General features: G+C 40.9%; 1 protein-coding gene across 1 annotated transcript in view; it reads right to left on the bottom strand.

Annotated features, from left to right (window-relative positions):
• BMPER (BMP binding endothelial regulator) overlaps positions 1–20,914 on the bottom strand; it is a 148,413-nt gene that overhangs the window by 122,079 nt on the left and 5,420 nt on the right. The window contains exon 3 of the mRNA XM_041466656.1: positions 1,989–2,088. Within this exon, the coding sequence (XP_041322590.1) occupies positions 1,989–2,088 (100 nt within the window). The remainder of the gene's footprint in view (positions 1–1,988; positions 2,089–20,914) is intronic.

The following is a 20,914-nucleotide window of genomic DNA, read 5'->3' as shown; positions in this document are numbered from 1 at the left end:
GCTGCTTTGTCATCAGTTGTTCAGTGCCCTGAGAACCTTTTGCAGCTCCTCACAGGCTGTCCTCTTGCTTTACTACACTACAGAGATCAGGGCACCAGCAGCAAACTTCCTGTCTCTCTTCACCCCTTTCCTAGGTCATTTCTGGGCACTTTGGCAAATTGAGATCTTTGCAAGGATATGTTGGCAACATCTATTTGCTATGAAAACAACCATACTTTAATTATTTAATTGCTGGTGAGAATAGTACCTCTAAAAACTCAGGGCTGCATAGTTTCTTCAGCAGTTTCCTTGTTAGGGACCTTGTTGTGGGATCTATTAGTGGGATCTCTCTGTCCATTGATACATTCAAAGCACTCTAGCTAACTCATCCCTCTTCTATCTTAAATATCCATGTGCTTCCTGATTTTGTCTTTGAATAGTTTCTATTAATTATCCCATTAGAGATGTCAAGCATACCAATCTGCAGATGGCACGCTCAAGCCTATCAATAATGTTCTGTAGGTACCCACCCCAATTCAGGATAAACAGAAAATGTTAAAAGAATTCTGAATTAAAATACTGTTTGAGTTATTGTTTGTTCAGCTTTGAAACATTCATTCTTTTCATTTTGCATGTGTGCACATATGCATATATATGTGTATAGAATTTTCAGACCATTGAGCAAATACACATCTCATTTTGAAACTGAAAAATCAAACTCCATCTTAATCCAACTGATACTTAGCAACCTTTTCCTACAAAACTGATACTAAACATGGTTTGACAAAATAAATAAATTGCATGTAATTTATGTAAAATCTGTAATTTCAAATTCTTATTGTTTCAGTAATGGTTTAATTTTTTTTTCCAATTCATTTCCTTCTCTTTTAAGTGTCATGTTTCTAGACAAATCCTTGAACTGGGGCTTGCCAGACCTATTCAAAAGCTGCAGCACAGAAGCAAATCATAAGCACAGCATCTAACATACCTCTGCAACCTTCCAGGAAAAATACACATCCATTATGCCTCTTCCATCTAAATTTCAGTGTAATCTGTTTTCCTGAATTTGTATTTCCTCTGGGAAGGCAAGAAATGCTTTTATTTCCCAACAATTTATCCTACCCTATCTCCCTCTCAATCCCACACAGTCATCAGTGGAGAATTAAAAATGACAGAGGAAAAATAAAATAAAGCTGCTTGAATTTGACATTCTCCACCTCGTTGATTATGGAAGCAGTCCCTCAGCAAAATTACTGGTTTAGAGCATATTACTTGCTGCATCAACATAAAAAAAAAAGACTACTTTTCAGCTTCATCTACTTGCATATTTTTCATGCGGTTAAATATAGCAGATGCATGCCATGCATGCTTAAACTTTTTTATTATTATTATTTGATAATTATCTCATTTTAAACAGCTTGGAATATACAATGTTGGTCAATAAATAAATGTATAATGTTCAGAATGCTGCTTATTTGGCTTTCATAAAAAATGTCTACAGTATTATTGTTTGAGTCAGGAAATGTTTAATAGAATGAGTAAAATTTGCTTGGTTTGTTTCCTTTCAAGGGGAGAAATAGGAATAGCCATGGATAATTATCCTGCTCTTTATTAATCAGAAGTATTATTCTTATTTTGTCCAACCACATAAAAAGTTAAAGAGATTCTTACTGACCAGTGACTACTAGCAGATTGATGCTGACCTAAAATATTTCTGATAAAACTAGAACTCTTAAAAAATTGACAACACAGTGATGAAGAATAAAGATGTATTTCTAAAGGACAGTTGCTGCACAAGGAATAATAATTGCAGGACAAATATGTGAATTTATGTATTTCCCTCACCTTTGTAAACATATGTATTTCAATTATGGTTACTGCCCTCTTTCAGCCTCTGGTGACAGCCAAGTCCCAGCTGAGAAGCTGCAGATTTACTTCTATCTTTGGCAACCTCAATGTGCACTGATAACTGTTTAAAAGGAGGGAAAGCGACAGGAAGGGAATGGCACCTTTGCAACGCTCACAGCAAGCTCCTCTCTGCTTAATGACGAGAGCGCAGTCCTTGGACAGCACTGGACACTTCTCCCTTTTGCACGTCACTTCCTTATTCTGGAAAAAAAAAAAAAAAAGACAAAAGCTATTGCAAGCAAACCAAACCCAAGGCTATAATTTCTTGCAATTCAGAAAATAAAGTGTGGAGCCAGCAGCGTGCTCTTTTGCTTCAGAAGAGGTCCTTGTTAGTCAACACGTCTTTCTTCTCTTGAAGGCACACAGTAGAAAACAGTCTTTGAATAATCCAGGAGCCCAAGTAAATGGTGGTTAAACCCCACTTAGACAGTAATTCATAACTGCTGCCCAGTGTCGTACAGAAAATGTGCAGCACTGAAGAAATCCATGTTACTTAAATGAACAACTACCTACATGAGGTGCTTGTTAAAATACCCTCAGGGTTTTGAGGAGCTGCCCCATGAACTGCACAGCTTAGGAATTGCTGTGACAGAACCACAAACAGCAGAGAAAAAGGCAGTAACAGCAGAGAAAACAAAATTCTGCCACTGCAGAAAATCAATTTTGCCTAGAGGTTCTTTGAAAGAGGCTACTGTGTACTATACCAGGCAAGATGATTAATGTCATTCATCTTTCTCCCCAAAATGCTGGGAATCAATGAAACACCATGAGCAGACAGAATCACTGTACATTATAGTGTCATCATGCTATGGCAAAAAGCCAGTGATTTCCCAAGGCCAAAGAGCACATTGACCACATTAAGGAATGTCAATAGAGGATGCACAACAGCAGGCAGCAAAAATATTCCATTTATTGCCTACCTTGCCCCAGTGGTGTCAACACTTTTGGTTATCCCTGCCATTAAATAGGTGCAGAAAACAAATACTTGGGGCGTTTCTTTTAGTAAAATTTTGCTACTTCAAATTCCTTACTTAAAGTAGCCCTCTGAAGTGACCTCCACCTATAATTAGTAGCTCAGTTCATTAGGTGACACAGGTGGCCATCTAGTGCATGCAAGTACCCACCTCACCCAACCTTATGACTTAATTAGAGACCAAAAAAATCAAAGGGCTAGAAAAATGTAAATCATAAAACTAAAGAAAAAGAAGCTGTGCTTTCCAGTCTTTTTATTTCGCTCCCTGTGGCCTTATTCCAGGTGCCTGTGAAGAATAACACGCAGCTTTTATTACACTCCAGCCCTTTGTCTAAAATCAGAGGTTTATTTACTTCAAAGTCACTGCCTGATCTGATGGGAGCTATAAAGGCACTTCAGTCTTATCAGTGTAAATGAGGACTCACTCTCACCAAGACAGTGTGAAATCAGCAAATGAGAATCAGGCCCTAAAGCACAGCTGCAGCAACACGAACAATTACTGTAAAAAGCCAGGTCACTGCAGTGCTGGCTGTTCTGCATCACTCCAGCACTGCAGAGCAACCATAAATGCAATTTAACCAGCAGGTTAAGCTGAATTTATGGCTGGTCTGTAGCTCTGGACTGGCACAAAGCAGCCACGACACAGAACTGCAAGTGGTTCAATGTCTCTTTTAAAGTGCTCAGTGGAATCTTGATTTCGTTTGCAGGAACATGGTGCCCCCGGTAAAGTCTGTTGAAGGGCAGCAGAATCCAGCTTACCACCTCAACTACAGTCTGCATTTTAAAGGGTTCTGCTAAGACCTGATTCTCTCTAATGAGTTTGCTTAAGGAAAGATGTAATAAGCCTATCAGCCTCACTACCTTTATCTATGGGAAATTCTTCTGCCTGGTGAAAGTGGGTGTGAAGGAGGAGCAAAACCCAGTTTACAGTTTGTTCCTATGGAGAACATGGTTCACCCAGCTGCAGCATGCATCGTGCACCTCTGAGAGAAGTGAGGTGCACAGTGCCCTTCAGAACCAACCTGGCTGGGCTGGGTGTGTGTAAGGGGGGCCTGTGAGCAGCTTCCCATTGCACTCCCTCTTCCCATTGCACTCCCTCTTCAAAGGATGACACTATTGCTGCAGATGGCAGCAAGAGGGACAAAAAAAGTATAATAGAGCTCTTGGGGTTTTTTTTTTTTTAATTCCCTCGTTCCAAGAGGACTCCTGGGGCAAATTTCTCACACAGCCCAGCTTCCCAGGCAATTTCTTCTCTGAGTGCTGTCTGCCTCCTTCTGCCCTCAGGTACATCCTGACATGGTTTCTTTCTTGTTGGCAATGCAAGGAGTTCCTAAGGATGGACCCCAACACACATATTTCAGACAGGAGATACTTGCTAGTTATCATTCCCAGTAGAAGCCGCCTGTTTCCCCATATTGCTAAAACCAGAAAAATCCTCTCCAGTTATGAGCTTGGTATCATTGAACCACACCAGGGGTCCAGCCAAATTCGAGTCTTGCTCTTCTTTTCTTATCACCAGCAAAGCTGCTGGTTTAGCAGGTTTTTTGGGAGGGAAGATTTTGGAATTCATGTGCTGATGCCAAGGGCTGTTTTGCATTAAGCAGCTGTCCCACATGAAGAATATTAGCAGGCCACAGTGCAGTGACAGGACCTGAAGGGTCCTTCCCTCCAGGAGGATGTCTTAAGCAGTAGGCTACAGATTCATATTTCCTTTCTTTATCTCAGTAGAATTTGAACTATTTGCTGTTCAGTGGCCTGGCTTCAGCAGAAAGGGGCTTGTGCTTCATGCCCCCACAAGTCACTGGTTCTTACAGCGAGGGCACTTGTGAGGAAAGCAGGAGATGAGTCATTGAATTGCCTCTGGATGTGGAGGGCAGCAAATCTGGATCACTGACTCAGAGCTCAGTTATTACAGCACAGTGCTGAAAGGTAGGGAGGAGGTGCCACACTCATCACCCACTGCACTTTTTTTGGGGTTTTTTTTTTGTTGCTTGTTTTGGGTTTTTTCCCCAAATTAAAATGGAAGGTTAGCTCTGTCCCTTGGAGGAGAAGCTGCAAGCTCCTCCTGCCTTAAAGGACACCTCCATGTATCCCAGGTAAATAGAGCCAATAGCCAATCTTTGCCAGCACAAAAGAGAAGAGCAGCTAAGCACTAAAACAGGGTAGGATTTGCAAAGCTGATATTCATGCTCTCTAGCTGGTTATAGGCAAGGCCCAGATGGCCCCAAAACAGGCTCTTTCAGATGTCATCCCAAGCTGCCATCCCACTCCCTGCCATCAGGGCTGGGCTGCTCTTCCAGGTTGTGAGGTATGGCATTGCTCAGGGTTGCAGCCCCACCACCCCTCGTGGGGCCTTTTGCTGGGAAAAACATACAGTAGAGCCATAATTGCAACATATTGCTGCCCTGGCATTGTCCTCATGGCAAAATCCCTCTTGAAGTAAGAAGAGATTAATGTAGCTCCAGGGAAGTTCATCCTCCTATTGCTTCTACTACTATTATTACTCTTATCCCAAAATTCTTTCTAAAAAGTCCTTCTGTTTAATCTCAATGTTGTATCTTGTGGAAAACAAGGTCAGCAGATGTGGAGGAAAGGGTTAATGTACCATGCTGATCCATCACAGGCCTGCAGCAGATAAAGCAGGGCTGGTAAATCATTGTTTAGTCTATTGCAGTCAGGCATTATCCAGTGCACATCTCCTGGGTCCGCTGGGTGTAAAAGTACAAAAATAAAACAAAAGACTAATTGTCATCTGGAGGCTGGGTTTTTCCCTTCACCCAGTTGCCCAAAACACTGCTCTTACTGTCCATCTGCTTGTTTCAGTTTTGCTGCCTCCTCCCTTCCCATTTCACAAGGGCAAAGTGGAGGCTGAGAGCAAATGGGACTTAAGCAACAAATCCTTTCCTTCCAGTTATGTCCCCTCCTACCCCCAGTAATCATAACATTTCATTACTTGTCCCAGCCATACATTTAGAAAGTCGCTAAGTAGCTGCATGCAGGAGAGCTGTATTACCAAGCCTCCATCTGGGCTGTCAACAGCGTCTCTGAATCTGTTGAAAGCTCTCAGATACTTTGAATTTTGCTGTTCTTAAGAGAAAACTTCTTAGACAGCAAGAGTCAGAAGCCAACAGTTGTGGGAGGGTAGGGGATTTTTTTCCCTTCTGTTTAAAGGACATGCACTCTGGCACCAAGAAGTGCGGAAGAGACACATGGCCCATAAATACATAAACTGTTTGCTAAGTCAGAAAGCTGGGAGTCAGTCAAATCCATAATAGGATCCCAAGATTCATAATAAATAACTTTTAATTATAGTCCTGCACAATAGTTATTTTAAACATATGGTTTATAGATTCACATCTGGGATTTTTTTTTTTTTAATTTAGTGCTCAGGCACACACACAGAAAGGGAGACAACCTCAGCTAAGGTTTCTATTAGTGTTGGAAAAATGCATATTTTTTTAAAAGAGGTCAGGCTGATCAGAACAATGCTGCCACATCTGACGCAACTCCCCAGTCAGTGCTCAGCTCAGCAAAGGGTTCACTCTGGAATCCCAGACTCCCTTGAACAGGAAAATGTAGGGAAGTGCTGGAGGATCACCCTGGACTCCTCACTGCACTCACCAAGCCCAGCTGTGGAGAGCCCGTGTTTTAACACATCTAGGGAAAAGATCAGAAATTTTCTTGGGTGTCCATGTTTCTCCCCTCCCTCCCACTTTTCCAATGACAACCAAGGATCTCCTTGACTAGGCATGCAGAGGTGATGTCAAATTCCCACACAAGACAGATACACGAACCAGACCCAGTATCACTGCTACTGCTTCATGTTACCTTTACTACAACCTCCTCTCAACACAATTTGTTCAGCTTTTACATGCACCTCATATTTTTATCTTCCATCAAAGAACCCCACACAAAACAGCCCATTCTGGCGACAAATTATATCAAACTAACAGCCTTAAACTCATATGGTACAGCTAAATAAAATGCCAACATGAAAAGGAAAGAAAAAAAAAACCCACACACTAAAAAGGAGTGAATATTTGGCAGAGATCTTGGAGAGGATATGTGCCAAACCACAGCTTGGAAGCCACAGCCAACTTTCTACAGGGTTCCCCACTGGACTCCTGCTGGCTCACAGCAGCCACCAGGAGGATGGCTCTTTTCAACCTGGATTTGGCTTCTAGTGGGGAAAAAAAAAAAAAAAGAAAGAAAAAGAAAAAAAATTTAAATAGGAGTCTGCTTCGTTTATTCAGGACTGTACCAAGGAGTGCTTCCATCAATGGTATCCTGAGCCCACTCTTGTGCTGTAACAGCTGGCTGAAGAAGACATTGAAGATGTGGTTTCTCAGGGGGCCAGATGTCCATAGTGATGGTCTGGGGTTGTTTTTCTTTCTTTCTTTTTATGTATTGAAAATGCTTTTAGGAAGCTTGCGCTGCATTTCTAATACCCCGAGGTTATTAATTATTTATACTGAATGGGAAAAACGTTACTTAAACTTTCATTTAACCAAAAAAATGCTGTGGAGAAAAAATAATAAAGCAAGAGAGAGAGACTAGGTAGGAATACCAACTACCATTAATGAGTAATCCTGAAAACATCCATTTTTTACCGCTATTTATTGTAGTCCTGCTGGTATTTCTGATAGGACTCCTCACCAAGTAGCTCAGGGTGTCCTTAAGTTTCTGATAGGAGAAGCCTGTGGGATCACCCACGAAAACAATAACAATTTTCAAACAATGGCAAAAGCTGCCCCCCAAGGAATATGGGATGGAGCTTTCAAATACACACATGTGGCCTTAGGAGAAGAAAGAGCCATTGAAAATTAATGAAACAAGTGTATTCAATTCACATGGGCAGCTTCTCCACCACAAGGCAAAGGGCAGGCTCGAAGGCTGGCTCCTGCCACATGCCGTGATCCCCATGTTCCATGGCCATGCTGCTGGGCTCTCTGCCAGGTGTTGCACGCAGCCAGAGCATCATCTCAAGCACACAAGAAGCCACACACACCACACAGGCCACAGGAGCAAAGGTCTTGGCCAGCACTGGTCACAGGCTCTGTCCCTCAGCAAAGCTTGAGAGCACCCAAGCCTGTGCCTGCACCTTATTTACGTGCAAACAGCCCCAATGTTGGGCCAGCTTGAGCTCAAGAGCAGGCTCAGACACATGCTTAACTCATGGTCTAGACAAAACCTGAGGCTCTTTCTGAAAATAGTACCCTTGCTTCTTTGGCACTCCTGCCTGGAACTCTGTCTCAGGCCTGATTTACAAACCTCCCTTTAACTGGCAGAGTTGATGCAAGGAAGAGATCCCTGCTAAAACTGTGGGACTGCTGTCTTCCATGAGCATTTCTCTAGCTGAGCAAGAGCCACACCATTGGGCTTCAGGGAGGAGAGACCACTCCTCAAGGAGAGATGTCTGCAGACCCTCTGAATCACTGTCAAGGGAGATGAGAATAAGGTCTCATTTCCCTTATTCCCTTCCAATTATCTGCTGAGGTTTCTTTCCCTTGCAAAACAAATTTTGTGGGTACAGTAAAAGAATAGTTTAGCACACTAGATGCATTTCTAAATTCAAGGTGGAAAAAAATATTTCCCTACGAAACAATGTTTGTTCTCAGGAAAATTATAGTGTTCTCGCCAAATAAACCTACAAACACCAAGGCATATGCTTCACCAAGAGAGAAAGGTCCCGTTATTTTAAGCACAATTTTTAAGTAAAATTGTAACTGGACAACTCACAGGAGTGAAGTCAAACAAATGCTCCAGTACCTTCAGCATTAGGTCCTTGCCTGTGGCAGAACATCACCATGATTTCAGCATGAATTGCATTAGATAAAAATGACAGTATTTTAGTTCAGTTCACAGTCTCTCTTTCCTTTTTTGAGCAGACCACTCGGTAGCCTTTGATTTTCCCCCTCATCCCTGTAATCTGTTTAGCTTATCTAGCCTCTCAGGGTGAGCAGGGAGGAGGCTGCAGCCTTCCCTGTGGTGATGCTCAGCCAGCATCAACCATCCCCCTTCATAATTCAAGCTCTCCCCGCTCCCTAGGAAAGATGATTAAAACAAAGGCCCTGCTGAAAGATGACACCAAATTTCACTTCAAATGGGTATTCCCCACTGCTGTGAGGAAGACATGAGTATGTGCAAGTGATTCAGGACAAATCACTCACAACCCCTTAGAGAGTGAAGAATTTTTTTTTTTATTTTTTCACTGTGCTTAATTATGTACACCAGCACAAGGAAAGTGACCTTGGTGGCCTGCTGCAATCCCAACACTCCCTGACAGCAGCCCTGTGCACCAGTATTTGGTGAAAAGAAAGCACCATCTCTTCCTCCTACATTTGCTGGCATTAATACTAAGGCTGCAGCTGGGGTCAGAGTCCCAGAACATCAAACGTTTTGCAGCACATCCCTGCTCCAGTGAGCTTAGGGACAAGGTAGACACAGCCAGACACAATTACTGTAACTGCAGATTGGGTCAGTGAGAAAGCCAGAGCAGGATCCAGACCCTGTAGCTCTCAGTCTCCCTGTCTCCACCTGAACTTGCAAGTGCAGCTTCAGATCAGAGCTCTTCAGCTGCACAGTTATAGGCAACACTCTTTACCTGGCAGCAGAATAGCATGGCAGTCTTCTAGCAAGAAGAGACAGGGCCTTCACAAGTTGCCAGCAGTTCATACTGTAGTAAAAATAATAACCCATAGTAATCCACAAGCTAGATTTCAAGGAAGGGTTACACACAGGGATTCTTGTGGAAGACCACACCTTCACATTCCATGAGATGCACACTTTTAAAATTCACATCTTTTTCTGTGAATTTTAATTCACAGGATTATGTTTCTACTTTGTCAATGAAGAGTTTGAATCAATTCTCAATTATTTAAATCTGATGACAATACCTAAGAAAAAGGTAATCACAGGCAATACCTGTTGATTTGAAGCTCCAGCTGCAAACCTGTACCCATGCTGCTGTAAAAGCTCACTGAACCTGCCCCGTGAGTTTATGATCTACCCCTTGCTGGATGGTCTCAGCTACACAGATCAGTCAGAAAAGCCTTTTGGATGATTACTGCCAACTCATTTTCAGCTAAATGGATGATGCTGAAGGCATGGTCCAGCCTAGTCCTAGTCCAGTTTACCCTGACAGAAGCTGGTGGGGAATTCCTTCTCCCAGAGAAGTGATGGGCAGTTGAGGGCCATAAAAGCTTCTGCTACCTGAGTTTGATCAACCAAAGACAGCTGAAATCAGCAGATGTGGAACAGCATTACTGTCCTGAGTGTATCCTGGAGCATATTGCTGCCCCCTAAGTGTCATAGAATGGCTTGGAGAAGGAGAAGTCTGCCAAGAAAATTGTTCTGAAAACACCCTAAATAAATGCTACTCCTAAAAATCGTTGAAGGTGAAACTCATGAATTATCTAGCTGATTTCATAGAGCAAAGCAGATTGCACCAAAGGTTTAAAATAAATTATTAAATCATTTTAATTCAAAATTTTAGATCAAGACATGGTGTCATGTTCTGGCTCATCTCAAAAATTACCCCTGCCCATCAAAAGTGTCCTAAAAATATTCTGCTTTTCTTTCTTTATTAATATTATCCCAGTACTACACACTGTTATTTTCTGGTAGGTATTGTCAAAGAGAGATAAACAAAGCCATTAAAACAATAAAAAGGACATCAAAATCAAAGTCTATCAGTTCAGAATTCCTATTTTTGATAACTTTATTTTCTATTAGAGATTGAATACTGACCAATAATATTTTTTCTTCTAATGTTGTAAACTAAAATTTCATTTGATATTTGTTAAAATAAGATACATTGCTTTTTAAATAAGTATCATTTAATCACTATTTGATAGGCTAAATCTACGAATATATTATCCAACAACAGTTACCTGTCATTGCATCTTTATTACCTTCTCTGTCTGAAGCCTGCTCACTCAGTCTTTACACTGGAGATTTCAGCAGTGGCAAATGCTCTAGTTTTGGGCTTCAGTCTGTTCTAAAAACTTTGAACAAAGCAGCCCTTGAGGCCATGTACTTCTTAAAGAGTTTAAAAAGCCCAATGGGCCTCCTAACTTACCCTGCAACAAGTCATATCCCATGAAGAAACTCACTTCTGTACAACACAAAAACAGGGCTAGATTAAAGAAAAGGAAAGAAAAAGAGCAGGGTCCCCTGCTGCTCTGTCTGGCCAGAATCATGTCTTTTACTGCCCATATCCTCTAAGAAACGATGCTCTCATGATATATTACCCTAATACATCACCAAGTGACAGTTTTCTCATGATACTGTATCCTCAAAGATGTGATGCATGCCAGAAGCAGTGACAGGAGATCTCAGCTGGGGGAGAGAAAGGGGAGGGTTTTTTTTATTTTCTTTCAAATGTTTAAGCTACACTTTGGGGTTTTCTAATGTTATTTTGAGAGGAAAATCCCTGTCAATTGTAGCTTCATAATCCAGAGGACTCCTAGAAGTTTTTGCTGTACAGCTTTTAAACCGGAAAGCACCAAAAAAACAGACTCTTCATTTAATTGAAGCAAGTTTTGAAATAGGACCAAAACGCTTGAGGAACAACAACCAAATAAAAATAGTAGCCCAAAAGAAAGAAGCAACAAGAGTCTGTTTTCTATTATGAAATTATTTAGGCAAAAGGCCTCCAGACACTGCTGTTTTAATGAACTTGCAAGGAAACTGAGAACTGACCCTGAATTTGTTTTCTTACGTGATCTTGCCTGTGCTACGCAGTGGTTTTAGAAAATAAAAAAAAGGTTATTCACAGTAGAGTCTGCAGAGAGAAGGCACAGCCTTCAACTTGTCAATCAGCATAGAGAAGAGCGGGAAGAGACAAGGAAAAGAAACATTTTAGACAGGACCCCTCAGAGGAGGCAAAAGCTTTCAGGGTCTTTCAATGCTGCCTTCAACTCGCAAAGCCACACTCATTTTTGCTGCAACTGCTGCTTGGCTGCTAGTAAAATCTTGTAGGGGCTGTGGTAATCCTGGGTCATGGGCAACTCACAGCAGGCATCACCCTCAAAGATGTCTTCATCCAGCTGCTGCCAGAAAAGGAAGGCTCAAGGTCTTGGGAGAATTAGTCAGAAAAGCTAATGACACCGTGATGTTTAATTTGACACATCTCACTTCTGGGTGTTTCTACTTCATATCTACTGAAACTTCTTTGCCTCCATCAGATGCAAAGAAGAGAGGTAGAATAAGCTTTCCTTTGTTGTGATTAATAACACTGCCAAATTAAATAAAATTGTGACTCTCAAAACTTCAGCCAACGCTGTTGCTAATAGGAGAAAAAGCATATTTTGACTTGTGGACTAAGCAAAAGCGATATGGAAGTCATTGAGAAGAAACTAAAAGCCAAAGCTGTCAATGTCACTTTCATAGTCCTTGAGCTGACTTTGACCATATTTTGTGGCCTGGCCATGGCTGTTTTTGGGTGAGATGTAACAGCTCTCAATCACAGCAGTGATCACTTAGCCACATAACAATACCACTGCAGTCAATGAAACCACCCATGAGAGCTCAGAGCTTTGAGTCAAGTTCTTCAGTGCAGACACATGCACAATGCCCTATGCTCTGGGTAGACCCTGGTAATTAAACACTTATTTTTAAATGCTGCTCTGGAAAAAATTTGCTGTCCAAAATAAGAAACTCATCTTGCACAACCACTTTCTTCTTGAAAAATTCAGTGGTTAAAACATGTTTTTGCATAATCGTAGCCCTGCAGGGACAGTTCTCACTTCTGAAAAGCAAATTCCCTTCTTTCTGTTTTGCACATGTACAAACAAACAGATTCTGGTATGTCCAAAGCTTGCAAATCTCCACTATAATAATACATTGAATAGAAGCCATACAAGCAGGTTTTTTTCCTCAGCCTGTGTTCCCTTCACTCCTTCCTTTCCCTTGCCCCACTTGCACTGCTGGAAGTAAAAAAAATACCTGGTTTTGACAAGTAAATGGAGCTGACATTAGAGCGAAGCTCGAAGGTGAACAGGGTATGCACAAGTCATTTGTCATCTTGACAAAGTGAGATTTGGTCACCAGTGGGACACTTGAAAGACATCTGAACAGTTGGCCTTGACCACCAGCATTTCTTACAGCTTATAAAGGGACCCACGGGACCAAGAACACAACCTGCTTTTGGAAGTGACTCCTGCAGTGGTACCTCTTGATAGATGTAAAGGCACTGTGATATATCAGGTGCCATTAAGATCTTTGCTAGTAGGTTCTATTTACATAAGTATGGAGTGTAGATAGCATCTTGTTAACCCAATTAATGAGACTCAAATGTCAGGAAACAGATTATGCCTGGCTCAAAGTCCACAGTGCTCTGAAGGCAGACAGACATGATTTCATTGTGTGGGACAGCACTGTTCTCTTTCAGCGAGAACTCAGGCAGCAGTCCTTCTACCTGGACAGCTAGGGGAGGCAGAAAGATGATCTGAAATCCAAAAGTTTCACGCCTTTAGCACAAGAAGGGCTCTTTATGATGAGAGATTCAAGTGTCGTGTAAAACAGAGAACCTGCAGCTGAACCGAGGAAAACTAAAAATGTATCCACTTGAGGTCTTGGAAACTTAATTTTTTTTATTAACTGTACCTTCTTCTGCAATTAGAGAAAGTCCTTGTTGCCAAGTCACAGCCAGGTTTGGATTAGAAGAGAAACACTGTTTCATCCAGCCTGTCCACACTGCTGCATTTTACATGGGCAATTGAAACGTACTTCTCTAACCTGGAGAAGGGAGGGAAAATTCCTGACCAAGATGAGATCACTAATCTCTTCATCAGTGACTCTCGACATGCTGCTTTATACAATAAACTGCTGTTCTCCCCCAGCCTCCACCTATTAAGCTCTATGATATAGAAGCAGATGCTCCTGTCACCCAGGTCAGAGCAGTGAACCCTGAATGGCACAGCATGAGGTGCTTGGCCCCAAAACAGAGGGGGGTTTAGGGAAAGGCCTTGTACTCAGCAACTGCTGCCAGCTCTCTGCTCGGCATGACAGCTGTAAGGAATTCCTCTTCAGAGCTGTCTCCTCAATGGAGGAAGGCAGAAAGCGTGGGCTGCCTGGGCCAGCAGCCCAAGCTCAGCACCACTCAGCAGGTTAACCCAAATCCGCCGCTGGGAACAGTACCTTGTGGGCACAAGTTGTCTACAAACACACAGGAGTCATATTAATTCTCCAGAAGACACTTCAAATCCTTCTAAACCTCTGGTTCCAGAGCCAGGCATAACTTTCCTGAAGTCACATAGCATGCACATCCTCTCCTGCCCGCGGTCCTTGTGCCCACTGAACAGGCTTGGAGCTGCCTGCTCATCTCTCCAAAAGGCTGCCTTCCAGTGAAACTCCCTTTTCTGGTACATGATTTCTTTCCTTTTCCCCTTTTTTGGCTTCCACTTTTTTATGTTTCTTTTTATGTGGACTGGTTTAATTATTTCAAAAAAAACCCCAATGATATCAAAGATACTCCTTTCATACTAAAACGATTATACAAAGTTTTAGGCAGCAAATATGTATGCTTCACGTAACAAGTGCATTAAACCATTCAAATTTCTTACTATCATAGCCTCAAGTTCCAGATATTTTATAAATTTCAGCTTCAGATTGATTTTTGGGTCAAGTTATGATTGAAAACCTTGCCAAGTTAAACTGAACATACTCAGACATTTTCTCAGAAGCCATACAAATTGCAGACTTCTTCAATTTCTTCTGCATTTTCATGTTAAACAAGTTCTGATTCAGTATCCGTGCATTCTGTTGCATCTTAAATGTCTACATCAACAATTTCCTCCAGAAATGCTTCATGTCTATAGATCATGGGCAGATTATGCCTCAAACATGCAGCTGTTAAAAAGGTTCCTTACACTACCAGACCCCCAACATTTTAAGGTGTAGCAATTTTAATTTTCCAGCATTTTTTATCCACTGCACTTACAAACATCCTCCAAGCCTTAGTTTGTAGGCTAAAGAACTTGCATGTTTTTCATTTTGTCTGCCAAAATAATTTCATTCATTTATTTGAATCAAAAGGATTTTCCAGATTGAATCACCACGTTAGCTATCCCCAGGACTGTTTGGGTAGAACAGTAAAGTTCTACATATGAAAATTATCATCTGTGCACTGTCATAGACAGAAAAAAAAATATTCTCTATAACAAGCAAATGTTCAACAGCCTCCCTGTAGCAAGAGAGCCCTCTGGTTTATCAGTGTTTTATGTCTTACAGGCAATCCTTCAGCTAACAGCCTTATCTCAAAGCCAGCCACCCTGCCTGGCTCCTTCCTGCCCCAGTGGTATCTAGGTGACACAACCTCGAGATGTTTCACTAACTGGCACAATCAGATCATAATCATTACGTAGCCCTAGAGCAATCATTTATCAGCTCCTCTCCATCTCTCTCAAACCATACCTCAACTGTACACCCAGACATAAAAAAGAACAAGGAGACAATCTCAGGACAACCAAGGTCTGTTATTCTTCATCCACTAATAAATCCTAAGACAAAACAGAAAAACAAATGCAAATGTATGAGTCTAGCTGGCCATCACAACACATTTTGATGATTCCAAGCCTTGGGAAACTCCCATTTCCTGTTGAAGCCACTTAATATAACTGAACATAAACATGTCAGGAGCAGGTGAAAAGAAAACAAACCCTAAACAAGAAAACATAATCCAAAACACATAGATTTCTAATCTATGAGACATCAGAAATCTGATTTTCCTGGCCAGGGCTATGCAACATATTTTTTTGCATCCCCTGGTTAGGGAGGAGTGCAAGGTGCTGCTGCCATGCCTCAAGCAAGATCTTTAGCCATGAAAGAGGATTTGAGCCATACCATGGCCTGATGGGGAAAGGGGCAGCTGATCCTGCAGCCAACAGAGGAGCCTGGGGTTAACCTGAGCTGCCAGGGCTGAGCCATGCCTGGTTTTCAGTGTGAAGCAGAAATGGCAATCTTCAACTTCTCAAGCCTTACAGGAAGTTTCAATACTGCATGCTGAGGTTTGCACATACTTTAGGCTGCATTGCTACCAGGTGACCGACTGTCAATGCGCGGTGTGAACTAGAGTGCCTCTGGAGCAAAATGCAGCGCAACCAGGTCAGCAGAGCTCTGAGGCAGAGTTAAAGACGGCCTCACTCAACCTCTAACACTGAAGCTTAGTGCAAAGGTTTACTTAAAACAAGGACTCAAAAAAACTGGGACTGCATTTTGTCTGGGAAAACGTCAGGTGTTTGGCATCACTTTTTCTACATGGCATTTCTTCCCCATCCTTAGTACTCACAAGAATAAATATATCTCAACTCTAATGCTGTTTCACAGTACTGCCTTTTGCCACAGCACTTCCTAGCATACACGTACAATGCTTCCCTCTCTGAAAAATCTGGGATACAATACAGAAAATGAAAACTGTAGCCAGGAGGATGATTTGTAGAATGGATGACAAGTAAAAAGCATGCAAATCATAGGCAATTCATGAAGACAAGTTATTTTCTCAACAAGGTGGTGGTACACAGTCCTACTTTGACACCAGATTATGGATGACTGTCTAGAGCAAGTGGCTTCTAGACATGGGGAAAATAGAAAAAAAAAAAAAAAACAGAACAGGAAAAAAAGTCTAATAAATAAATGGAGAGACAGAAAAAAGTATATGAAATTCAGGTGTCAGCACACAGGGTCGGCCTCTGAGCTTCTGGGGATGATAAGGGATGAGATCCACGCTATACTTGGATCCAGAGCCCAGCACTTGATTCAGTTGGATGCAAAATGCTGCACAGAGCTTGATCAGCCAAACAGTCAGACTGGGAACTTTTTAGCTGCAGCTTAATGCATAAGATGAAGAGGCCAAGAGGCCTCAGAGGAAGTAATCACACCAGTTATTAGGTACACTGTAAGCAAGTACCAATATGATATTCATGTTAATAGCAGTAATACAGGTAAAAGCTTTTATGTAATATTGGGTCTTTTTCTTCACAATGGCCTTTTATTTGGCCATAAGCTCAATATAAAGAGGTTGCATTTTCATTTTATTTTTTGGTTGTTTTTTAATATTTTTGTTCCTTCAAAATTTTCTATAAAATCATGATGGGGAAATAAAATGAGATATTTGGTGGGGAAAAAATATCTCTTTTTTATACAGCAGCACAAAGCAGAGCAGCAGAAGTACTGACACGGTGAGCCATTCACTTACTGAACCATAATTCTTAAAAGGACCATTAACAACTCAATGGAAGAAACTTGAAAGCTAATAAAAACTATATACAGGTAACAGTATGCTTTTTAAATGCCATTTTGATATTGGACCAGCTCTTTAATAATGTTTTTCTTATTGGCAATAAAAAAGTGTCTCAGCTTCGACTGATCCATTTTGTGCTTATTGTAGACGCATTCCAAAGACATTTGCAAGTTATATTACATTTTTCCATTTAGTTTACGGCATTTTTGTGCCCTTCATACTTTTCCATCTATTATTTATACATATTCTTTTGTATTTGAGATATCTGATCCTTTAATTACACCAAAGAGAATCTCATTTTCATACATGATGGATTGGATCTTCATCATCGTTACAGTGACATATCACCAGCTCTCTTCCAGGAGGGTTTTGCCAAGACCTATAATCAGTTCAGCACTGTGTGCATATGTGTATTTGCTCAGCGCAGCTGCCTGTGTTAGAAATGTGCAAGTAGTGAACTCTTCACTAGCCCATGTGGTCTGAGAACAACATGAAATAGCTTCTTCCAGCCTGCAGATTTCCAGAAAGGCTTCATCATAAGCTGTTACACATGACTGTGTACCACATCTCCAAAATAATTGTCACGACAAAGCAGAGTGATCTGAAGGCCAATGTACCTGTGCTGGAATGTGCCACAGTCTGAGGCAGCTCTTGGATATGAAGTGCAGAAAGTGGATATCAGAAGGTCCACTCGGCACAGACACAACAAACAATACTCTACAATCCATGCTCATTCCCCAGAGAAGGAAATTAGATGAGACCTTTCATCACTTAACCAAGGTGGGCATACCTGTATATGGAACTAAGCTGACTTGAACAGTCCTCAAACTGCTGATGGAAATTTTAAGGATCAAGCCATAGTAACTATCCTATACCTCAGACAGGTCAAACTCTTGTTTCACAGATGTTTTGCATGAATTAAGAACAAGTACAGCTGAACCTACCAGAATCATCCTCCAGAAAAGCTTACCAAAGCAATCACAATCCACCTCTGGGTCTTTATCCAATCACCTCTCTCTTGCAAGACCTCCTTCATATACACATATATATACATATTCATACATACATTTCTTTCATTTCTATGACAAAGCACACATGGGACACCCTGCTGCACCAGACATGGCGTTATGTCTGGTTTTTGTTTTCAGGGTTTGTTTTTTGGGGTGAGGGGCGTTGGGTTTTTTCATTTAAGAGATTGCATATACATCTGTATTGGGAAAAAAAAAAACTAATAAAACTTTCATCATGTTGGAGCATGTTTGGGTTTCAGGAACCCTTCATGCACCGACCAAAAAAGCATTCTCTTTTGGAGTAATATGGGGGTGAAAACTATCAGTACACTACTGTATCATAGGCTTTTTTGTCTCTCTGTTTATTATTTTTGTGGGTGAAGAGAAAGCTGATTGTATTATACAGTAATAAAGACCAAGAATATTTAAATTGAAAGAAGATGCAGTCTTGGTAGACTCTGTAGCTGATGTATGTAAACTATTGAAATTAAATTAAATAAAATAGGTATGAAAGAATTGTTTGATGATTTTTTGTTTGGTTTTTAATATGCACTACTCCACTAGAAGTCATCTGGGCCACATTATACCTTGAAGCAACAACAATTGAATCCTCATGTACTAAAACACTGCCATCTTCACTGAACATGTGTCAAACACTTGCTCTCAGGCTAGCTACGTGCTTTTAACTTGTGCACTGTGCCACAGAAATCAGCTCTGCTATAGGTAAAGAGCCCCAGCACATCTAGTAGCTGTTTTGCTTTAGTCTGCAATGAGGACATGGGTTTTAGGATTGGGCTTCTTTTTGGCTGGGAGTGTGTGCATGCAGGGGAGAATAAATGCCGAAGTTATTTCTTCAGTTTTTTGGTTTGCTTGCACTTGGTTTCACCAATTTATTAGTTCAAGCTAGGCAGAACACTAGGTTTTATAATGACAAATTTAACATTTTTTTTTATGAGCAAAGGTCAAATTCTACACTGCTCATTTGGATTTAAAAGAGGAAATTTTAACGACAGAATGATATTTCATGCGGAATAAAACTTATAGCAATCAAAACTCTGATTTCTAGTTTCCTGAGCTCCTGTCTCCAAACTTTTCTCAGCTTTCCAACAGTTGGTTATCCTTTCTGGCTCACATTTATTTCCTTCTGGTCTGGATTTAGGTGATAAAAGCTTGAGACATATGATTACCACTCCTCAGGTGCAAGTGGTAAGTTTAAGGCACAAGCATGAGGGAAGTGGGGAGGAGAAAAGGTGGGGAAAATGGCTCTGGTTTAGATGTGGTTTGTCAAGATTACTACTGGATTTTATCAGCTATTTCTTGACACAACTCACTTTGTTCTAAACTATGCTGGGGGAAAAAAAGATAATAAAAGACCTTTTCTCCCCACAAAAACCATACAAAAACTCAAATCATTCATCCTCTTCAAAAAAAGTCTAGAAGCCCTTGCAATGGCAAGGCTAGCATTAGCTGAGGTACACTTATCTATTTCCTTGCACTTCTACCCTGTCCCTTTCAGCTGGCATTTTTGGTATGTTCATTTTGAAATTACACACACCACTGGCCAATGGATACATTATTCTTGGATCCTTGCTTGCTTCTGGCGAGGTGTTCAGGGTCCATGGAGATGATGACAAACGAGCGTGAAATGACATGGCTCTCCACACCACCGCTGGCACCCCCACCTGTCATCGTTGTCACTGCTGAGCTCATCTCACCTTCAAAAAACTCAGCACTCAGAACTTTAACTCGGGCTAAGTTAATTCTGTGGTCTTTTTACATTCTTGCCCTATAATTATGCACAGGTTCTCATTTCACCTATTTCCGACGGACTGCAGCATTTTTATGTCTTTTCCACGTGTATGTTGAAGCACGTATTTCTTGAAAGAAAATGCCATAATATCAGTTGTGAGCCTACTTCTATTTTGAGTGTTAGATACCTTCCAGCCAAAAAGCTGTACCAACAAAAACTCTGCTGAATTTCATCATTTACTGTACTTGTACCAGATCTGAACTTAAACATTCCATGCCTGTTTTAAATGCTGACAGTCAAATAAAAGAAATCTAATCAAAAATTCTCCTAATGGTTTGTTAATAGCATTTTCCCCCTAACATTTCAAAATCCTCAACATACAAAAAGTCCCAAACTTACCAAAGTGTGCTAGGCTTTCATATTTATGGAGCCTTATTTGGTTCTACTAACAGAAATTTACTTATGCCTCTACTACCTTCAGCCCGAAACTTACACATATAATAGAGAAAGATCTGAAATTGTCATACACAACATATTTGGGCTCCTCAAACTGCACAAAATGTACAAAGTGTTCCTATGGATTTATAAAAAAATCATTTTTCCACAGATGTGGGAAGATAATTTTAGAAGATCATTTTTGCATTAATCATTTGCAGTCTTAAAGCATTTAATAACTGGAATCAATTTCTCAATGTGAATCAATATTACTCCATTATGAATACCATCCAGATTATGTATTTTTACCTATAATCATTGTTACCAATTCAGACTAGTTCCCTGAAACACAATTTTTTTTCACTAATCTTCATAACCCACACTTTCACTACTTTGATTTTCAGAAGCCAACAAGACTTAAGACATTTTTACTGTTGACCATTAAGCATGACGCAATGTCACAATCATATGTTCTTCAACATTTTTTGTACTGTCAGGGGCCACACCATTATCTGAAATAGCAGTTTCCCTTTTTTGGACAATTTTTCTTCATAGGGTTGGTTAACTTGCATCACATACAGCATTTCCTTCCAGTGTCTGCCTTCATCTGCTACCCA

This window comes from Pyrgilauda ruficollis, unplaced genomic scaffold, assembly GCF_017590135.1.
Source record: "Pyrgilauda ruficollis isolate IOZ18807 unplaced genomic scaffold, ASM1759013v1 scaffold2, whole genome shotgun sequence".
Lineage (NCBI taxonomy): Eukaryota > Metazoa > Chordata > Aves > Passeriformes > Passeridae > Pyrgilauda > Pyrgilauda ruficollis.
This window is presented reverse-complemented; position numbering and strand designations above follow the sequence as displayed.